The 23,103-nt window shown below is 36.9% G+C and overlaps 3 protein-coding genes and 1 pseudogene across 3 annotated transcripts; 3 read left to right on the top strand and 1 right to left on the bottom strand.

The window, feature by feature from the left end:
* The first annotated feature begins 1,961 nt into the window (after window positions 1-1,961).
* Window positions 1,962-5,812, top strand: LOC125478279 (vacuolar protein sorting-associated protein 36-like). Its single transcript, XM_048586349.1, is given in 8 exon segments — window positions 1,962-2,606; window positions 2,757-2,969; window positions 3,133-3,226; window positions 3,348-3,405; window positions 3,597-3,666; window positions 4,271-4,406; window positions 4,528-4,612; window positions 5,351-5,812. Coding segments are annotated over 8 exon segments (1,359 nt in total). The 3' UTR covers window positions 5,409-5,812.
* A 3,376-nt stretch (window positions 5,813-9,188) lies between these two features.
* On the top strand, window positions 9,189-14,214 carry LOC103946123 (putative uncharacterized protein DDB_G0274405). Its single transcript, XM_009356755.3, is given in 9 exon segments — window positions 9,189-9,409; window positions 9,567-10,148; window positions 10,973-11,073; window positions 11,161-11,237; window positions 11,438-11,507; window positions 12,657-12,747; window positions 12,828-12,890; window positions 13,435-13,683; window positions 13,685-14,214. Coding segments are annotated over 9 exon segments (1,686 nt in total). The 5' UTR covers window positions 9,189-9,328; the 3' UTR covers window positions 14,057-14,214.
* A 56-nt stretch (window positions 14,215-14,270) lies between these two features.
* On the bottom strand, window positions 14,271-15,932 carry LOC103946124 (gibberellin 3-beta-dioxygenase 1). Its single transcript, XM_009356758.3, is given in 3 exon segments — window positions 14,271-14,874; window positions 15,124-15,427; window positions 15,430-15,932. Coding segments are annotated over 3 exon segments (1,167 nt in total). The 5' UTR covers window positions 15,689-15,932.
* Window positions 15,933-16,913: 981 nt separating this feature from the next.
* LOC125478354 lies at window positions 16,914-19,121 on the top strand (annotated as a pseudogene).
* Window positions 19,122-23,103: the final 3,982 nt, after the last annotated feature.

Here is a 23,103-nt window from a genome sequence, read left to right as displayed (position 1 = left end):
AGCTCATGTGTATTGAAAATTTTTAAATATATGTGTTTAGTCTTATAGCCTTTGATGAATTATTCCTTCATTTGAGCAATACACAATACATTATCTTCATGAACGATAGTTGGAGTGTTTCCTTTTGAAGATAGACCACATGAGTTTCGAATGTTATGGATCATTGATCTTAACAAGGAAGTATTTTTGGGTGATTGGAAGATGTAACAACTAGAGTTTGTTTTGTTAAGTGCCATGATATTGCAGTATTTTCATAAGTGAACACATCTTCAGTTTGTGAGCGGGCTTTATGCGTATTAGAGAAGAAACTAGTATTAGTTCGCAAGATAGCTCAAGTGTTTGCTTCAAGGGAAGCATCATTCACTTCTAAGCATGGCGTTGATCCAATTGGTTGGTGATTTTTTTTTTTATCAAAAACACATTGTTCTGCTCAATCATAAAGAGTACTGATATTGGCTGACTGTACTATGTAAACCACACTCTTTATATTGCTTCTACGGGTAGCAAATTAGTGGTTGTAAAGTATTGCATGTTTTTTTGGCGCTTATGCTTTAGTGACATTTTCCTCATAAAGTTTCATTTGGGAGCTGATTTCTGAAAATTGCAGAATTATACTTAACGACTCACTTAAAATCCTGGGTTCACAGGTGTGTCCAGTCATAACGAGCTATAGAGAGAGTCACCATTTTTTGGTGATTATATCTATATCAAGGCATTCCAAAGAGCCAATGGCTCTTCAACCGTTAGGTATTTGCTTTTCAATCCTTCATGGATGTGGCAACAAATAAATATCATGGCTTTCGCCTAATCTTGGGAGGTTGTAGTGTTTTCTTCTCTAATGGTCTCCCCAAAATTTCCTGCCTCAAGATGGATAGTTGCATCTACGACCAATGTAAGGTGGTTCTTTCTAGTGATGTCAATTGCGACAAACTTTTGGTTCTTACAAAATTTTCATTTTTGAACTCCAGAACAAACTAAGCAATTGAAATTTAGACTCAAGGATAACTTATAAGGATATTAATTAAAAATGGTTAGATAATTATTGATACTCACTACACAGACACTGCCATCAATATCGAGTATTACCACCATAAAAAGTTGATGAGGAGTGCAATTGTAGCACATAACTTTATTGGAATTATGTAATGCATGATAGACGATTATACCGCAACACTCTCAAGTTGGTAACAGAATTAGCATAACAAATATTGAGTTAGTAGTCAGGTGTTATACCAAATAAGAAATTAAAAACATAAGTAGTTAGTAAGATGAGGATTAGGACAAGGCATGGAGGTTTCAGATCTTCATCGTGGTGGCAATGAAGCACACAAAATGTGATGAAGAAAAGAAAGAGAAACCGTAAAATTCTTATGGGAAACATTTTGAGGAAAATGAAAAACTGATTGGGATGTTGTGCTGATAACGTGTTATAAATAAGTAAAAATGAGAGAAAATCTTTAATAGAGATTGAAGCGGAATGAGATCCATGTATCACTTGGTTTATTTTTATTTTTCACTGATGTTAGTCGAAAATGGGCATAGAAAAGACATGCAATAACATTGAGAAAAGTAGTAGTATTGTATCTTCTTTATATTTTGATCATACATTGCTTGCTCTTTATCCAAGCTTTTAACGTGCGAGAGTCTACCGTACCAAAAAAAAAATTTAATGCATGTTGAAATTTTACACACCAAAGCAAGATGTCTTTTACTACAGTAGCAGAAAAGAGTTAAGCGCTTACATGGCACAAATTCGAAATCCATCATTAGTTAATCTGATCAAATCTATCGTTTAATTTAAAAATAACAAAAAATAAAAAAAGTTCACACTAGCCTTATAATTTTGACTTCTACTGTTTCATCTTCCATTCCCACATCCTGCAGTTCAAACCAAACTGAGTCATCATCATAGTGATTAAATTATCATCATCATCACGATTCACGACTCCCATGGTCGTCAAATGGCCGGGAACTGCCTGCAAGCCGCGGAGCTAACCACGAGCGGCCGCCCAGTCCTTCTCCCAACTGAGATCGAATGTTCCCTCCTTTCCGCCGTAGACCTCGAATGCGAAGATCTCCCCAACTTCCCTCACCTCAAATCGGGTCTCCTCATTCTCACCACCCACCGCCTCTTATGGCTACCCGACTCCACCACCACAATAGCCACCGCCTCTTCTTCAGCCTCCGCCATCCCTCTCGCTGCCATCACCCACATCTTTGCCGCCAAAAAGTCAATCAAGTCCATGTTCGCCTCGCCCCGGTTCAGGTTCCAGCTCTCGGTTTCGCCCGAAGGCCGGGTTCCGGATTCGGGTTCGGGTTCGAGGTCGGTGGTTGTGACGGTGGTGGTGAGGGGGAAGGGCGATTTGGACGCGTTTTTGAGCAAATTTTGGGAGAGCTGGCGGGGTAGAGCCTGGGAGATTGGGGATGAGCCGGGCAGCTCCGATGCGGTTTCGGGTTCCGGTTCGGCGTCCAGCTCCGGGTTGTATACGAGGGAAGGGACGGTGAGGATGGTTGGAGTTTCGGGGATATTGAGGAAAGAACAGGAGATGTGGGAGAGTACCGATAAGAGCTTGCAGGACGCTTTCCAGGACTTGAATGCTCTCATGGTAATAAAAATGTCGTCTTTCGGTTACCATGACAAACAATTTCTAGAATTTCAGGGATTTTAATTGCTGCATTGAATTCTTCAATTTGTATAATTTTCGATTGGAGTTCAGTGTGCGTGCATTCTATTTGTGAATGGTTTTAAGTTGTAGAGTAATATTAAATTTACAGAGTAAGGCTAAGAGATGGTGATGCTAGCAGAAAAAATGAGGCAGAAGCTTTTATCTGGCTCGACTTCGCAGCCAAATGACGAGGAATTGGGTTCCAAACAAGAGATGCAGGATTGGATGCTGAGTGTTGGTATTATATCGCCCGTTACTAAGGAGTCTGCTGGTGCTCAGTATCACCAACAATTGTCCCGTCAGGTTGTCTTCTTTCCGTGTTTTGTGTGAATGAAATCGGCTTTATTTCTGTTCATTCTTATTGGATGTTAACGCTCACACGAAAAATGCATCATGTCATTTATTATTTTCCCAAGTTCTTTGTCTTAGAAAAGAAAATTAATTTTCTGTTGGTTCTGATACATAGTTAGCAGATTTTGTCAGACTTCCACTTGAGAAAGCTGGAGGAATGATCAATCTCATAGACATCTACTGTCTCTTCAATCGTGCTCGCGGCACAGGTGTTGTGTGATAATACCTCATCTCTTGTTTTTAATTTTGTTAGCTCTAATTGGTTAAGTTTCAAGTTCATGTTGAAATTTTTGAAGGGTGAAACGTGGCTTAGTATCTCTCTTTATGCAGAACTGATCTCACCAGAGGATTTGCTGCAAGCGTGTTCTCTTTGGGAGAAGTTTGACGTGTATGTAGGAATTTCTTCAATTTGTTTATTTGAAAGCATGGAAATACGTTAGTAAATAATGCAAACTATAAATGCTAGTTCACATTACTTGTAATGTGTAAAAAATGACTACCTCTCTGCATCAATATTATGTGACATGAGTACGGCAAGAGTACCATAATATCATCTTGTTGATTATTCTTTCTTTGCAGCCCAGTAATGCTTCGTAAGTTTGATAGTGGAGTCATGGTCATCCAGAATAAGTCCCACAGTGACGAAGAGGTGATCTTATATCATTATAACCTGTTTTATATTAATAAAATTGTGTAATTGTTTTGGTTGAAACACATCCGCTTTGCACTTCCGAGCCAAAATGGTGGAACGCATGTATACTATTACACCATTAAAGCCCACCATAACCATAACACTACTAACCCTTGTGTTGTCCTGCTTCAAATGAATTGCTTTTGTAAACAATAAGATTAAAGGATATTGGTTTCAAAAAAGAAGATAGATTCAGTTCTAACATTTTAAGAGAAAAAACAAATATTTGTTTTGGTGCGAAGGGTTTAAATTCCAAGTTCCTCACAAGGAATTTGATTCCTGAACAGGAATGAGATAGATTTTATGCAGGTCCTAAATGGCGTTTCTCTTGATTGCTTTAGTGTAAGATAGCTAGCATAGGGAGGAATTAGAATTATTCCATTCTTCCATTCAAGCTATACGGTACACACCCTTTTTTTTGATAAAGTGGTGAAAAACACGTCCTGGCCATGTACGATACTAGAATGTACTTTATTTTGCATCTTAGATTATGACATCTGTCATTCTACATCAGAAGCCGTTTCAAGTTGCATGAAACAACTCACTGTATTTTTTAAATCAGGTTTTTGCTAGAATCAAGACCCTTGTAACAAAGCCTGATGCTCTTCGAACTGGGATAAGTGCTAGTGATGCTGCAATTACATTAGGTATTGCACCAGGCATGGCCAAGGAGCATCTTCTTACTGCTGAAAGCAAAGGTACCCTGTTTGCAGAACATTGTTTGACAATACTCTGATGTTGTTTTCTTCATAAGAGTATATGTTTTCTATAAAATATATTAGTTCTATGGTTGAGTTTTGATTAATTTTGGTTATATAGGTTTGCTGTGCAGAGATATAAGCCCTGATGGCTTTCGCTTTTATATCAACCTGTTTCCAGAATTCGATCCAGATGACTTGTACCTGTAAGTGAAAAATCTGTCGTTGATCTTGAAGACTGATGTTTCTCCTTATCTGATGCTTTTATCTCTTCTCCTGAAGGAACATGTTTGTCAATCTTAGTTACTTTGTCTCCAAGTGATTCAATTTAATTTTTATACAATTTAAGCATCTTCAAAAAGATTATCATTAGATCAACCTCTGCAGTAGTACTTATTTGGTGGCGGAGCCAATGGTAAAAATAAAGTGAAAAGACGGATGATGGGGGTAGATAATGAATATTTTGTTTTCCGGCCATGATATTATGTATGCAAGTACGTGGGGATATCCTAGACTTTGAATGCGAGAAATAACATCACAAAAAAAACATATAAATGGGAACCCTATGACATTAGGATAGCACACATATGCGTGCGTCCGCGTATTCTCATGTGTAAAGTGTATATGTGCGACAGGTTTAGCAGTTGGAATGTCCACTGTCAAAGTCCAGCATAACCATCCTGTGACTTTAAATTTCAAGCCTTGAACCACTGAAAAATGCCCCAGTTTTTCCCTTAAACCATCCCAAACCCTCGATCTACTTACGAACTTGATACATCTTGAAGTTTACATCCTGAAGCTATCCTACTTCACATTTATGCATTTCTGTGAAAAATTAATGTAGATGACAAGGTGGTGGTAGGACTAACTCTTATTTTTATTATGTACATGCAATACATTTTCATTATCTATTTGTTTGTAATAAGTATATTGTCTTTGGACAGAGTGAAAGACTATGGAATCTATCACACATGGTTGAGGGCGGTGTCTGCTTCTGGATGAGAGGTGATTTGTGCGGTAATCCCTTTCAACATTTTCATGCTGCTGGAATCGGAAGCAAATAAGACTGACATAAATGGATAAATGCTGTCAAAATCAGGAGTTAAGACATATACAAATTGATGAATGCCGAATGTTTTCAGGTGAGTTTTTCCTATTTATCACTTAATTCCCCGGAAAACTTCGAACTTTCAATTTTGAGGCGATGCAGAGACTTAAAGTTCCATAAGGATGCATCAAGGGCATACTTGACTCCAATATAATAGAATTATAGGCATATATGTGCTTCTTGAGAGTTGGCGTCTCTGGTCCTTGCCCTTAACAAATACATCGACTTTGTAATTGAACAGAAAATTATTGCGCCATTTTCGTAAATGTCTTATTACAGTGGTTTTCTCTTTTCTTCACGGCTTCAAGTTTGATTATGTTTGATTGATTCTTGGGTTGATATTTAAGGCTTTGCTTCTGTGTTCTTTCCGGTAAATTTTTTTTTCTTTTTTTTTTGCTCTGGTAATGTGAGATGTGGTGGCTGAAAAATAACGAGCTTTCATTAATTTCGGGCCCGTTTGACAACCAACTCGTTTTAGCTTTTAGTTTTTGAATTTATTTTTCCTAGATTAGAGGGAAATATATGAATGAAATAAGGAATGGAGAAGGATGAAGGGTGGGAGGGAGAAATGAAGGAGATTATACGAAGCAAAAACTTGAAAGTGAAAACAACTTAGAAGGGTTTTTGGTTTTCATTTTGTGTACATTCTTTATGCGTTCTTCTACATCTCTCTCACCATCCTTTCTCCCCTCTTATACATCTCATTTCTCGTGTATTTCGCTCTATCTCTATGCTGACACAAAAGTAACACAAACTAAACGAGATGGTTATCAAACGGGCCCTTGGTGCGTCAAGATTTAGGAATTGTATACTACTAATCATACTCTAATCACATTCTCGTGCATAAGCATAACTAGTCACAGCTTCCGTGTAACGAGTCTGAATAAACTCAGCTCGTCTCCCGTCTAGTCGGCTTGGTGTTAATTGGTTGGTGTGTGTTTGTTTTAGTGCTGTTATGGTATGACTATGAGCTTGTGATTAGTTATGAGAATGTGATCAGAGTGATAATTAGTAGTACACAATCCACTTGATCCACTTTGCTTATATCTCATTGGTTGATTTGAGTTTGTAGTAGCATGCAAGTGGAAGGAAATTCATTCCATCTCCATATATACCTGTTTTGATGTTGAATATGTCAACACTCTCATTCCAAGAAGAGGACCCTCTGCAGATGCAATAAAAAAGAGAGATTATTATATTTGCATGTATCTGACTGTTAGATGATTAATGTATTAATTAACTGCATGTATCGTAGTTAAGTCTCATAAATCAAAATGTGTCAAAAATATGTCTCGATTCTAACCCTATATATAGGGGTCGGGATGAGACTTTTTTTGACACACATTTTGACACTTTATAAGTTCAATCTATAACTTTTTTTCCAGGATTCTAACTGTATATATTTCGATTTATTATTCATAAGATCATATTTGTAAAAAATTAAACAAATTCAAAAATATTAAGGCATCCAGTTATTATGAAGAAATTAGACAAAGTCGGTTTATCAAAGAAACATTAGTATGACTATTATCTAATCCAATGATCAAATAGTTTTGAATTTGGGTGGTTTATAAAAAAAACCATCTATGTTTTTGGATCTAGATCTAAAAGCTTGTATAATCTTTGCGATAAGATCTAAAAGATGATGGTTGTACCATTAAAATACGATGGGAGGGATCACTTAACTGAAGGGGGCTCTCTCTACATATGGGCTTAGGGTGGGTTCAGGTACGGTTATCATACCAAAACCCTAGTACCAATTATCATACCATACTTTCGGTTTGGCAAAATCTATTACCATTACCATATCAAACTTCGGTGAAGTTTGGTATTGCCAAATAGCTCGGTTAACATAATATAGTAATGGTAATTGCCACTTTGTTTTGGGACAAAATCTGTTTTTGTTTTTTAACCCAGTTCAAGGGCAAAATCTTTACTTTTTTGCACTTTTATCTCATACATTGTAGCCTAAATTCATCTATTATTCATCATTCACAATTCACAAGCACAAAAGTTCAAATGATATATCAAGATTCATGATGAAAATTAAGCTTACAATCCAAATAGAAGTTACGAACCAAAACAAATAGAAGTTAAAGTTTCAAATCAAATGAAATTTGGAACTAAACTTCAAAAAGATCCATTGATCAATTCTTCAAGTTTGAAATGTCGAAGCTTTTGGAGGATGCATTGAGCTTATAGAAGATTGAGCTTGTGTCAAGCCTACATTACAAACAAAGAAAACATATTAATAGCAAGAAGAATTAAAGTTGAAAACCATTTAATAACAAATTTACTAAAAAAATTAAAGCATATCTTACTTGTTTCCACTTCTTCGATTTCCTTGTAAAATTGAAGAATATATTCCGTTGGTTCCTTGTAGAAGTTTACTTCATCTACCCTAAGCCAATCACTAGTACACACTAGTGTCTCTACTATTTTAGGAGTCAAGGATGCCCTAAAAGGGTCCACAATCCTCCTCCTAGGCTAAATGCATTTTCACTAGCAACGGTAGAAGTGAGGATTGCAAAGATATCCTTGGCTATTTGTGAAAGAATTTCGAACTCTTTTGTGTTTGATTTCCACCACCTCAAGAGATCAAAGCCACCAACAACAATGCTAATATAAGGAGTGGCGAAGTACTTATCAACTTCATTGGATATCTCCAAAAGGTGTTGCTCCCTCCTTTCTTGTATAAGTTCCTTCATCGGAACTTATCAACTACATATATTATAAATATGTGTTATATAATTATATAATTTATAAATTATCTAATATATTATATTTTTAGTACGGTACGATAATACTGTGGTAACGGTATACATTACCAATACCGTACTATAAAATTTCATTACAGTACAATACCATACCATTGCCAATTGGCACAAAATCGGTATGACATGGTTGACAATTCGGTTGGCACGGCAATTTGGCAAAAAAATCCACCCCTTTATGGGTTAGGATCTAGGGCACACGCTTTTGACACAAATTTGTGGTGCTTACTTCGTTATGTACTTCATCGATTCGAACCATCTATATTTTATTACATCATTCATAGATTATCCTTGCAAAAATTTAGATAAATCCAAAATGATTAAGACATTCATTTGTAGTGAATAAAATGAATCTTTGATTGGGTCCTTGAAATATATTACAGAGTGGGCCTCATCAAAACATGTGTTAAAAGCGCAGTGTCCTCGGATCCTAACCATATATATACATTTGAGTTAGGATACACCCATTTGTACGAACCACTCTGTAACTTGTTTCATGATCCAAACCGGCTATATTTCAATTCATCATTCATAGATCATCCTTACAAAAAATTTAGATAAATCCAAAACCTTAAGACGTTCATTTGTAGTGAATAAAATAGACGAATACGGTTTTGCAAAAAAAAAAAATCTCTAAAACGACTGTACATTTATTCCAATTGTCATATTTCCGATTTGAATAATTCTTGGTAAACATCTTATTTAAGAGAAGACATAAAAGATAGATAGTTGGATTGTTAAAATACATTACGAAGTCAGCTTATAAAGTGGGTGTCAAAATGTGTGTCACGTGATCATAACTCATACATATTTTGGGCTTAAAGTTGTAGGCCCAATATGTAAAAAATAGAAAAAGAAACAAAAGAAGCCCAACTTCTTCGCTTTGTCAATCCAGAAACTCCTCCACCCTCCAAATCCTTTCCCCCGCCCCCCGACAAAGCGAACAACGAGGCACTCTAAACCCTTCTTAAACCCTAGCTCCTCCTTCTCCCCTGCCTCAAAGTACCCAGAACTCACTGTATCAATCCGGATGCTGCAAAATGTTACCTCACTACAATTCCCTTCCTCGCCATTCCAACCGAACTCACACAACTGGTAGCTTGGCTCCACCTCCTCACCAGGTAATTTTCTTCCACATTCCAAAATACAACTCCTTTCACCAACTTCAACCTGCTTCTGCTTTCTGGGTTTTCGCTTTTATGGTTTGTTTAAGCAGCAGCAGGAGGTTACGGAATCTAATCCATTGCTGATATGTTGCAATGTTCTATGCGTATGCAGATGCAACCTCAATTGGGTATCAGGAATCCCCAAATTCCAGTCCAATTTAGTAATTCTAATTCTATGATAGCTCAACCCAATTTCATGAATCTACCAAACAACCCTCTTCCTATGCAAAATAACCATCTGGGTGTGCCTCTATTCGGTTCCATTGGCCCTACATCTCAACCGGGTCAGCAGAATGTTGGGTTTTTCGGTTCGCAAGGTATGCCTCAATTCTGCAATTTGGTGCAGCAAGTGAATCAATTGATGTCATCTCAAGTGCCTGGGCAAATATTTGGGCATAACATGTTAAATTTACAGCAACAGATGAACCAGAATATGGGTTTGCCGTATGGACAGTTTTCTTTGCCGAATTCAATGCAAAACATGAATCAATTTGTGCCAATGCAAATGCAAAATCCATCGCAAGTCCATCCTAATTATGGTGTTCCGGGATCAAATCAAGCACCTCAGACCACAATGTCTCAAAATGTCCCATTGTTTGCAAATAACCAGGTTAATCTGCATTCTAATCAGGCAGGCCAGCAAGTTAACCAAAATCAGCAAAACTTGGGTCTACCTCCAGTGCAAGGGACACAGGTAACCTTGTTTTGCCTTGCGGATATTTGAATTTATATTCTTTCTGTCAAAAAGTATTACATGAATATCGCTACATTTATTTATCCGTTTGATAACCAATTTGTTTTTAGTTTTTAATTTCTATTATTGTGTTTGAGATATGGGCAAAATATACGGGAAAAAGGAGGGACGAAGAAGGTTGGTAGGAGAGAGGGGAAGAAGTAAAGAAAAATGAATGAGAGAACAAAATTTTGATATTTTTATGTTTATAGTTTTCAGTTTTGTGTACCTTTCCTTATACATTTCTTCTACATCTCTTCCACCATCCTTCCTCCACCCTTCTATATCCCTTGTTGCTCCCATGTATTTCCCCTTTATCTCTAACTGGAAAAGAAAAATGAACAATGAAAACTAAAAACTAAAACTAAACAAAATGGTTATAAAATGGACCTTTTTTGTTTCTTCTTTTTAACTTTAGTAACAGATTTAGTTTGTAATATTTTATAAGGGCATGGTAAATTCCGAGATCTCCTTTGTCTGTGTACATGTGTGTACTTGGTGGTTAATTTACATATACTGATTAGTAGGTCACTTTATTGTGGGTTACGATTCAATGGACAAGGTTGTTACATTATATTGATATGGTAATGCCATTCTTTTTTAAAATACATCATTTGGCCAGTCAAAATTTCCTGCCTTCTTTTTCTGTTAACTTTGATATAGATATTCTGCCATCATTTTTTATTAAGTACATTTTCCTAAAAACAGTTAGTTGCTAATAGAATATATTACTTTGAAGTAAATGCATTGGTTGCGGTTGATAAAAATATCGTCAGCTTCTGCAGGGAAATAAAACAAATAGTAGTGGTGGTTACAATTCAAATTCCAATTGGAAACAATCACCAAGCAAAAGCGTTACAAAGAATCCGAAGAATCACCAAGGGGGGTAGGTTATACTAGTGTCATTTCATTATGTTACTTCTGAAGATTTGGACCAATGATTTGTGATTCATAATAAATATGGTTTGTGTAGATTTCAGAATCCTCAGTCGCATCATATGAAAAATGCAAAGGGAAAGTTCGCATTTCCTAATGGGCACAAAGGAAAAGGTATGGACTTATACCTGTCTACCAAGTTTATATATTATCTTTCCTGTCTATTCTTTTAATGTCATTGTGCATGCTTGAGCGTGGGTTGCAGAGATATCATAAACCATGATTTCCTGTTACTCTTTTCAAGTACAGAATACTTTTTGTAAGCATGATGTTTATTCATGAATCTCTCACTCTCTCTGTCCACAAAATTGCAGGGTTGAGAAATGAAAGCGAAGGAAAGTTTGCTCTGGCCAACTCTTCAAACCAGGGCAGGGAAAGGAAGAGGTAACCTCTGCTCTCTCATATCATATAGTTTTGAATACGAATTAATGAGTTTTCTCTAATTGAAATTTCACCACTCGGGCTTGTACACTGTCTTGAAGATATTTTGCTCTTTATAAGTTTAACAACATACTCTTGATCAAATTATACCTGTCTCTGTTAAGATGATTTTCAACAAAGTGGGTTAACTACATCTTCATGTACATTTCGTCCCGCATTCATCACTCTCCCTTCCTCGTCCGTTATTTCTCCCTCTTTTCTCCCTTGCATCTACTCACTACCTATGACTAAAATATAAAATATTGAAAACCAAATATGGGAGTGTTACAAAATATAATAGCTTGCTTGAGTAGTTGAGTAGTCAAATGTAGGATTTTCAGTTGGCAGGCTGATGGAATGTTTGAGCTTCACTAAGATACAATTTCCTTAGCCTGAGCCTAAGTGGTCAGATGGCCTTTATGTAGATCAGTATTTGGCCTGAGGTACTAGCAGGCTGACATGGAACAATTATTTGAAGATACTGTGTGAGGCCTAAATTGGGCTGATCTATGCTTTAGTCCGTTTTCAGGCCTAAAAACCTTTATCCAGAATAAGCTTACTCGAAGTTCAAAGACTGCAATGTAAAATGTTTTAGCTAAACAAGTTGGTTTTTGAGCTAGCTCAGTTAAACTGCTAGTGCTAATTACTGTATTAATAATACCAACAGGGTCCTTATTGTTTTTCCCTCTTGTTCTTCCTCCTTGCAGCACCGTAACATTAGTATTGAAACTTGACCGGTTTTGAAAATACCAGTTTAATGTAATCCCAAAATTGATGATACCATAATGTTTCTCCAAGAAAGAGGATAGGTAACAAGAAACTTCCTCTTTAGTTTAAGAAGAGTGTTTCTGTAACTGCCATCTGTGAATCCAGAAAGTCTTCCAACTCTCCAATTATGGGCTTGGTACCTAGGAACTCACTGATAGGAGTGAAAAATAATATGTATTTGTTCTTTACATTGCAAACTTAACAGTCATGAAGTAGCTTTACATTCTGAGCATCCATAATCCTTATATCTTGCCTTATGAGTGATCACACTCTCCTGTTTCTTAATGAAACTCACTGCTGTTTTTATGTGCATGGACGCGCCTTCTTTTTGTCTCAAATGAGAAGACCTCTTTTCTTGTCATATACGGAACAAGAGATTGAGCGGTGGCGGGAAGACCGTAGGAAGCACTACCCGTCGAAATCCAACATAGAGAAGGTTAGGCTGACTGTGAGACAAGCCTGCTTTTTCTTTCCATCTAAATGTAGATTTTTTTAATATTAAAATGCCACTTGCAGAAGATAAGTGAAAAGCAGATAAATTCAGAGGTCATCGAAAGAGAGGCAAACATTCGACGAGAGGTGTGCTGATTACTTCTCTCTCTATCTCTGTGTGTGTATGCGTGCTCATGCTGATTATTTTTACACTATAATCATTGAACAAGACTGAGCAATGCTTTTGCTCAACTCATTATCACCTTGGCCAACTGAGCTAGTTCTGGTTAATTTTTGCATTTTGTTGTCTTTAAGCTGCATCGTGGCTTATCTTTCTACTTGTTACTCAAAGAGATCACTAGTATTACATTAAACCTGAAATTTTGGATCGTGTCATGCCAGCTCTTTGAGACTGCTCTTCTTCGTTGCTTCTTCAAGTTTTTTCTGAGTTGATATGCGATCATTCCAAGTCTTTTCATCCGTCTTCTTTAAATTAGATTCATAAGTGTTGGAAGTTAATCAAAACCTAGTTACTAGAGACTAATGTTCTTCTATTAGTGGTATCATGCTTGATGTTTATGTTTCAGAAGGTGATATACTGGTTTTCCTCGACTTTGTTCTGGACATTGAGGAAGTAAATCTTTACCACCATTTTCTTATATTTGATAGTTTTACTTATTCTTCGTTGCAGCAACTCAAGGATATTCTTACAAAGCAGGCTGAGTTGGGAGTTCAAGTTGCTGAAGTACCATCGCACTACCTTGCAGATTCAAATCAAGGGCATATAAAGGAAGATAATGAAACATTGACCAAGAAGGGGAGGTCAACAAACAAGTTTGGTAAGAGAGAAAAATATGATAGAAAGGATCGGTTTTCCAAGAGGCAAAGATCACATCAAAAGGATTCGTCTAATGACCCTTCTTTCAACAAAGGGAGCCAAACAAAGGGAGCCAACCTTGCTGCAGAAGCTTCTTAGTGCAGATATTAGGAGAGACAGAAGCCACCTGCTGCAGGTGTTTAGGTTCATGGTGACAAACTCTTTCTTCAAAGATTGTCCTGACAAACCTTTGAAATTCCCTACTGTAGCAGTAAAAGAAAGTGCCGGTGACGTAGAGGTGGCTCAAAAGCTGTCATCACTTATAGAGAAAGATGCTTTTAAGGGAAGTGATAAATCCATGGTTGGAAGAGTTTATAACAATCATTCTGGAAATAACAACGATGTCGAGAATTCTGTTGATAGCAGTGATAAAGATGATGGTGAAGGAGAGGGAACTGAGAGACCTGCGGAAGAAGATGAGGAAATCATAGACTAGAAATTCTACTTTTTGTACAAAAATGTATTATATTTGTCTTCCTATCCTTTTCCTTGTGTTAAATTCATGAATATTATAGCAAGTCAAAAGGCATGTAAGAAATATTTAGATCCTTAATTTCTTATGTAGCGGAAATTAAAAGTTTTATTATTTTGTTACGGGGAAGAAGAAAGCAAAGGAAGACGCAGCATAGTTATATGATTACACTCAGCAACTAATTCAGAGGAGCATTCAGTCGGAGTGATTGAAGTGCCTTGTTGTTAAGCTTTGCCTTGGTTCCAAGGTACTCATTCCAAGTGACGGGCGGGTACAGCGGAGGGCAACTCGGGCCGAGTAATTTCGAGAGGGGAAAGAGCTGAGCATTCTCCGGAGGACCATATAAGTAGGCAACTGATACACGGTGCTGGCTCCGGTTCACCACTGCCCGGTGAAGGGGGTTCTGGTACAATCCGTTTGATAATATGTGAATTAAGTCACCCACATTGATCACAAAAGCCCCCGGGACTGGTGGAACCATAAGCCACCCCCGGCCCTCGTCTTTCCCTTCTCGGAAAACTTGCAAGCCACTGGCGTTAGCGCTTTGGTGGACGATTGACAGGAGGTTTGAATCAGTATGTTGGGCAAGACCCATGGTCCGATCCGGATCCGGACAAGCGGGGTATGAGTTCAATTGTAAGGCTGCAGATGCATCTTCAAATTCACCTCTTGGACCCGCCCATTTGATGTCTTCCTTGGATATGCCTAATGAGCCAAGCATTAGCCACATCAATCTTGCTGCAAGCCCTTTCATCTCTTTCTCATATTCTACTGTAACACAACTGACCAAACAAAAATCAAACACAATTCAAAGCAAAAACACAATATATACACATATATATATACATATATAAAAGCAATATATATTTGAGTATGCAATTTAAAGACAAAAAACTAACATACTAAATTGCGAACGCATTCTCGAATACACGATATATTGTAAAGCACACCTTGAATGCCAGTTTTGTATGTCTAAATATCGTATATAATTATTAGTGGTTGGAGTAATACGTGCATGCATGCGTACGTACCAGAACTTGGTGTAATCTTGGGGCCAAAGTTGGCAAAAATGTTGAAGTGGGGAGCCAACGGTAGTGAAGCTCTCAGACCACATTAGCTTTTCACAAAAGGCAGATATGCGATGGAAACCGTAACCGGAAATGCCATCGGGCAATCGAGCTGCTTTGAGCTTTTGTTGGGGTGGCAGAGAGAAAAGGCTTCGAACTGTATATTCCATGTCGTCAACAAGTTTTTGGGGGACTCCATGGTTTGTGGTTTGGAACATGCCCCAAGTCTTGCATGCATGTCCTACGAGTTCAAAGACATTTGGGTCGCGAGATCGATTACCGGCACAGACTCTGAGCAAGATAATGATTCGAAAGACGGATATTCGTTAAGCTGTGACGTCCATGCATACGACTCCGGCAATTCCTGTAATGAGCCGAAGTCGTCTGGGTGTTGCTTGTGAAGAAAGATAGGGTGGGATTTGAATGCATCTGAGAGTTTTCCACTCGACATAGTAGATAGTACAACTAGAGAGAGAGAGAGAGAGAGGGAGGGAGTGACTGTGTGAGAGAGAGTGAGGATTGTGTACATATATATAGACGGTGGCAAGTTTCTCGTTTTTTTATTACGAGTGATATTCTATACCAGTTCACATTAAAGAGAAGAGGAAAGGTTTGAACTCGAAACAATGTAAATTAAAAAAAAAAATTTCTAATTACCAAAATAATCCACTACTTTACGATGGCAAGTTTCTCGTTTATTTTCTCATTTACATTTATGCATGGATAGATAATCCTCTAATATATTTTGGCAAAATATATTCAAGTTCATAGAAACAAACAATCGTTGCAGATAAAATATTTCAGTTATGCATTGACTCACGTTTGTCTTCTTTTATTCTTCTATCAGTTTCACATCTTTTGAAGATATTCATTCACAATTTTCATCCTTTTCTCACATTTTTAATGCGTGTGCATTCACATTTTTCATCCTTTATTTCACTCATTTTTGTGTTGTCGGTCCTGTCATCATTTTGACTCCTTTTTCATCCTCTTCTTTTATATCTCATTTTTTTGGGAATTTTCTTCATAACATTGAATAGCACATGAGTAAATGGATGAGATTGAAAATAAAAAATTTAAATAGTTGTGGAGATCAAATCTAACATCTTAAACACTATCAACATTAAATGATACATATAACATTGAAGCCACACCCCACTTTTATTTATGAATTTATTTATTTATTTATTTTTGTGTTTCACTATTTTCTCTCAATTTTAAATGTTTTAGTTCATTCAATCAAATTTAACGGTTTAATCTATGAGTATTGCTAAGGAGGTCACAAATTTATACCATTTCATATGGCAAGTAAGGCATACAATCAACATCCATTGAGATAAATTCATTAATTGACGTGACATATACACATCACTTGTCATATCATAATGGTATACAAATGTGATACAAAAATATAGTCTCCTTGACATTTTCCTTAATTTATATTTTATAGAGCAGAGAATTTGACTCCTCTTATTTTTCTACCAATCTTTGTCTTTTATTGTTGGAAAATATTAAATCACATTAGTGTACGATTTGATTAGATAAGTGAGCTGTACATATTATTAATGAGTTTATCTCATTCAGTGATTGTTAACATATCATTTGTCACGCCATATGGTACACAAATGTACACAAATGTGATAGGGGTTAATTATTGGGTTTGAGAAGCTTTGACAATGCTTATACATTCACTAGCTAAGGGCATCAAATACTCTCTCTCTCTCTCTCTCTCTCTCTCTCTCTCTCTCTCTACCATGCCTAAAAGTGCAAGAGTGGTCCCTGATGCCTACGAAGGCAACTCTGTGAATGTGGTGTTGGACCAAGTCCCTGATGAATTGAACTCATTACATGAGTTACCAGATTCTCATGCATGAACAACCCTTAACGAGCATCCCTCCCAAGACCCGGACTCTGTCCCCGTTGTCAATCTGAATGACACAAATGCCCGTCAACTCTTAGCCATGCATGCAAGGCTTGGGGTGCCTTCCAACTCACAGACCATGGCATCCCCCAGTCTCTGGTTCATGACATGGAATCTGCTGCTCGAAGCCTTCTCTCCCTGCCAGCCCACCAAAAACTCAAAGCTGCCCGCTCACCGGGTCAAATTTCCGGCTACGGCTTCCATCTCATAGCTGCATTTTGGGACAAGCAACATATTGAGAAAATATCTTTTCATTGATTGAATAGAATATTAGACTGTGGTAATTATACATTTGTCAAAAATGATCAAGGACTTAAGTAAAGACTAATTAAACTTAGGCTAAGATTAGTTACATTTCTGTTGTAACAAACTATAACAAACTATGATAGCCTAGCTAAGATATTGCTGACTGTGTAGCTGACATGGAGCTACATTGTTGATCTGTGTCTTTACAGCCCCTCAAGCTGAGCGGAAGGGAACCAAGAGAGAGCTTAGATTGTAGAAACTAAAATCTAGCCTTTGACAGAGCTTTAGTGTGAATGTCAGCAATTTGAAACTGACTAGGAACAAACTAAACCTTCAGAAGATGAGCAAGAACAAGCTCCCTAATATAATGACAATCGATCTCGACATGCTTAGTACAAGCATGAAAAACTGGATTTGAAGCTAAAGAAATAGCAGAAACATTGTCACAACACAAAACTGGTACCTGAGATAAGGGGAATCTAGTGTCCTTGAATATTTTGCAAATCCAAGTCAATTCAGCAGAAGTATGTGCGAGAGATCAATATTCAGCTTCCGTGGAAGACCGAGCAACAGTGTGTTGCTTCTTCGCACTCTAACTGATAAGATTACTGCCTAGATAAACACAATAACCACTAATACTCCTATCAAATACACCACCGGCCCAGTCTGCATCTGAAAATGCAGTGAGATTGATATTTCTCTTCTTGAACCATAGTCCTTTATCAACTGACCCTTTGAGAAAGCGTAGTACTCTCTTGACAGCTTAGAAGTGTGTGTCTCGTGGCCAGTGAAGAAATTGACACAATTGATTAACAGTGAAAGATAGATCAGGTCTTGTCCAAGTCACGTACTGCAATGTACCAACTATTGATCGATATTCATGTGGATTATGATCCAGTTTTTGAGTGCCAAGAGGAGTAGTACAAGACTTACTACCTTCCATGTGAATTTTAATAAGAAGATCCAGTGCGGATTTATTTTGAGAGAGAAAAATACCTTCTGCAGTTCTAGTGATTTCGAGACCCAAAAAGTAGTGCAATGCACCCAAGTCTTTGACAGAAAAGCTGTCCAAGCTTGTTGATGAAACGTACATGCATTAGAGTTTGTAAACAAATATGTACGTCCAAGTAGCATTACTCCTTTTAATTTCCGCTTTTCTAAGAGGTTCTTACTTAATTTGGGTGTACCGACTGACCAAACTTTTTGAATATCTTCTCTTTTTTCAGTTGCATTACCGAAGAATTTGAGAAAGAGATTAAGAGGCTTGCCTCTAGGCTCATGTGGCTAATGCTTACCTTGTTAAGAATATCCAAGGACAACGTTGTCCAAAAGGTGATGACCAAGATGCATCTGCTGCCTTCCAGCTCAACTCTTACCCGTCTTGTCCGGATCCGGATCGGGCCCTAGACCTTGTTCCCCATACTGATTCGAACCTCGTTTCCATTGCCCACCAGAGCAACATCGGGCTTGCAAGTTTTTTGAGAGGGAACCGGTTGGTTCGCGATTCTGGTGGTCTATGTTGGGGGACCTCATGAGCATATTATCTAACGGGTTGTACTCAAGTGTCCTCCGTCGGTCTTGGTGAAACGGGCACAACACCGTATATCACTCGTTTACCATTAATTATGGACCTCCGGCAGCCGTCAAAATCGCACCCCTACCACAGCCAGTTGGCCCAAGCCACCCGCCCCTCCACCGGCCGGTCACTAATTGGAATGAGTACATTGACACCAAGGCAAAGCTCAAGGACAAAGCACTTCCATCACTTCGGCTTTATGATCCTCTAATGAAGTAACAGGTTTGCAGATCTAAATTATCAACTTTTGTTTGGATCGAATAATTGAGGTTTTGCCTCTAATCTGTTTCTTGTCATGCTTTCAAATATTTTGTGTTGCCCAACTCAATTTGAGATATGCTGGATCAATGGGGTCGATGCATGTTTGTTTAGATATGAAGTTTGTAATGGTTACATTGCACCCAAACTCTTGTAGGAAGATTGATGAAAACCAACATAGACTACTAAAAAAATTAAAATATGATTAGCACATATGATCAGATGACTAAAATCTCCCTACGGAAGTTACAATTACTGTGTTTCAAGTTCAATCTTTATATTCCTTTAATCTAGTTAGAATATAAATGTCACTTGGTATTACGGTCTAGTGGTATTTATCTTCGCTTGTAAGTGAGAGGTATTAAGTTTGATTCTCGCTAAAGATGGATTTTAGCCATATTAATATGGTTTGCCCATTATGAGGCTTGATCCACTCTCCCACTTTCTTAATGTAGATAATATCAAGGTTGGCCTATGTGAGGCTTGATCCACTCTCCCACTTTCTTAATATATTAGCCTCTCCACACGCGCTCACGTGCATGCGAGAGACTTTTTTTAATCACGGGCGCTACCCTATAGATGTGTTGTGGTAGTTGTAATCGTTCTCATATGACATCCTAAAAATAAAATACAACATACAATTACAAATAAAAGGTATTGGTGTCACATTCCAGTCTCGGCTCCGTTGTAGCACAATATTGTTCGCTTTGGGCCCCGGCCACGCCCTCACGGTTTTGTTTCTGGGAATTCACACGAGAATTTCCCAGGATGGGTCGTGTGAAATGGGTGTAATCCCGCTCACCCGCGCACTCTTTTGTTTAGGCACTTTTAGGTTTAAATTTATTCACGTTCTTTTTCCACCACACTATACTTTATGGGTTCGTCACCCTCCAGGTGTCGGCTAGCACAACTCAATTCGGAGTCCAAGTAGACTTTCCGGATCGGAATGTGTCAGTTGGAATATAATTAAGTTGGGTGTAAAATGTGTGATAAAATAAATGCTCCTTATACGCACGGAAGCACATTCAAAGAGATTAGAAAAAAATAAAGGTAAAAATAATGTAAGAGAATAAGTTAAACAATTAATCTATGACATTAAGTTGAAGAGTAAGAATTCATATATATATATATATATATATTTCTTACAGTACCACAAAATACATTGACTTTTATCACATTTGTTTGAACAATTTATCTTATTAAAATTTGATAAAGATGGAGTTGATAGGGTTTCTGGCTTCATAGTATGTTATCTATTATTTCTTGATAAGTATCTTACCCTTTCCCATTCCGCATGCAAATTGCTTTGTCAATTTTATGCTGCCACAATTGTAAGAATGGGTGTGCTATCCACACACCTATTTTTACTTCTCACACATCCTTGTTAATTTATGTCCGTTAATCTTCTTCAATTCATTTGATCCGACAGTCGAAAACTAAAAAGGTGTGAGAGAAGTAAAAAGGAGTGTGTGTATATCACACCCCTGGTAAGAACTCAATGTAAAAACAAACTCCATTTCAATGAAGCCACCGATTAAGAAATCAAATATTATTCTGATACACATAAACTATGGACTAACTTGGTAGCAAAGATTATCAGTTTTATCCACCAACAACTCAATCTTCTCATCGCGATCAAGAACGTGCAAAACATATAAATTTCGATGACTAAAATCGATCCACATTTACGTACATGTAATGAGAATGGAAAAGGAATATGAATAGCAAAAAGGAATTAAAGTGAGAAAAGTCAGAATGACTATTCTCCAAATGAAATAGGCATGAAGTTCAACAATAATCGTTCCATATATAGAATTCCCTATAAGAAGAAGGAGAGGGAGAAATAATTCATTCAGTAATTGAAAAGCATATTACGAACTTAAATCGAAAAGCATTCTACCAAAGAAAACTCACTGCTCTCATCTTGTCTTCTCCCACGTTCAAAACTCTATAGCCATTCTACGAAAGAAAAGAAATTCTATACCCATGTTTTTACCTTTTTATCCCTCTACATGGTAGTTTTGTTTTGCTAGAAGACTACAGATTGAAAATTTTTTTTTTTTTTAAATCTGAATCAAATAAGAGTATTTTTGGATTGTGGTTATTTTAAAATTTTTGCCTTCTGGATTTATATATATATATATATATATATATATATATATATAGAAGAGGAAAATATAATAATAGTAAATAATATTATAAAAAATCCAGGCAAAGAAATATTGCATACCAAGAAATTGAAAGAAAGCAGGATAAAGAGGGAGATCGAGAGATTTGGCCTTAACTCATCAAAAGTTTGGAACTGCAAGAAAAATAATAATCAATAAATGGTTGTTATAAGCACATGAATAAGAATGCAGAGATTATAAATAATTTGATAGAATCTCACACAAAAAGGATAAAACAACAAAGAATTAAAGCTAGGGAGATTTAGTGATATCGTTACTATTTGTAATCCTGTCATATGGCTACGAACTACAAATATATAAAAATTGCTAATATACAAACCAATGAAGTGAAACATCTCTTTCTTATGGATCTGCAACATTTGAAGAAAAGGGAGAACTAAAAAAATACCATCTTCCGATCCCTCATCAAAACCAAATCTTTACCAAATGGCTAGAACCTCCTCGCTATCACCTTCACCGGCCCTTTCTACGTACTACGGTAAAATGCCCCAAGCGCAGCAAATTTTTTATGGCATTTTACTGAAAAACTTGTTCATGTGGAATTTCATGATCAGGGGATATGCCTGCAATGGATGTCCGTTCAAGTCTCTGGTTTTTGTACCATGAAATACTTAGTTTTGGACATAAAGCAAACAGTTTTACGTACCCCTTTGTTCTTAAGGCGTGTGGTGAGATGTTGGCTGTAGAATTGGGAGGAAGGTTTTAGTTCATTGTAAGTTATTTGCATACCGAGTTGCTCCGTCGCAGAGATTATTCAACTCGAGTCGGAGTCGCATGCTCAACTCCACCAAATAAGGTTGTTGCTGCTCTGGAAATCGGGGTTTCACTGCCCACTGCAGCCTGCTTTTGATCTCACCTCAATCACTGCCATTTCAGAGTCGCGTCTGAATCCACCGATGGATTCCTTCCAGATTATTTCCTCTATATTTTTGGTCGTAATTTAGACTTCAAATTCATTCTTGATAAGAGATGATGGAGAGAGAAATCAACGCCAAAAGGAGCAAGAGAAGAAAATAAAGAAAAAAACGTGAGAGACTGAGACAATTGAGTTTTTGCATGGTGGATGGTGGAAGAAAGAGAGAAACCGAACGTAATTGCTCAGAGCAGTTCCAAACCAAACCACGTTCATCTTTTCTACTCTGTAGTGATACTGGTTTTACCATTTTATCCTCATTTTCTAAACTTTTTTGGATTTTGATTGTGAAGGAAGCAAATGACTATATTGGGTTTATCAAATGTTTCACCATTTTGTCCTTCTCATTTATTAAAATATATATATATATATATATATATAAATATATCACTTCTTTTAAAAAAATCTTGTAATATTATATATTCCGGATTTATAACCATATGAGTAGCTTTTTTTCGATTTATCCAATGCTCGTTGCATGGAAAAAAAAATTGAGAAATTTATCATATTTATTACCTAAGCGGTAGGAAATGAGATATTTTTTGGGATGTGATATCCACGTATTATTTTTTACTTCTTATACTTTTTTTTTAATTTTCGACCGTTGGATCAGGTGAATTGAAGAAAATTAAATAATATAAATTAACAAAGGATTTGTGAGAAATAAAAAAGGATTTATGGATAGCACATCCTTATTTTTTAGTGTACTAAGAGAATGATTCAATATACTAAGAACAATAACACAATTAACTAAAAAATTTATAAAATAAATTTCAACGATGTAAATTATTATACATGACGTATCAGATTGTATTTCTAGTACTGAAAATTTCTCACAGAA

The sequence above is a fragment of a genome, unplaced genomic scaffold, assembly GCF_019419815.1.
Source record: "Pyrus x bretschneideri cultivar Hongxiangsu unplaced genomic scaffold, Pyrus_bretschneideri_v1 Contig24, whole genome shotgun sequence".
Lineage (NCBI taxonomy): Eukaryota > Viridiplantae > Streptophyta > Magnoliopsida > Rosales > Rosaceae > Pyrus > Pyrus x bretschneideri.
This window is presented reverse-complemented; position numbering and strand designations above follow the sequence as displayed.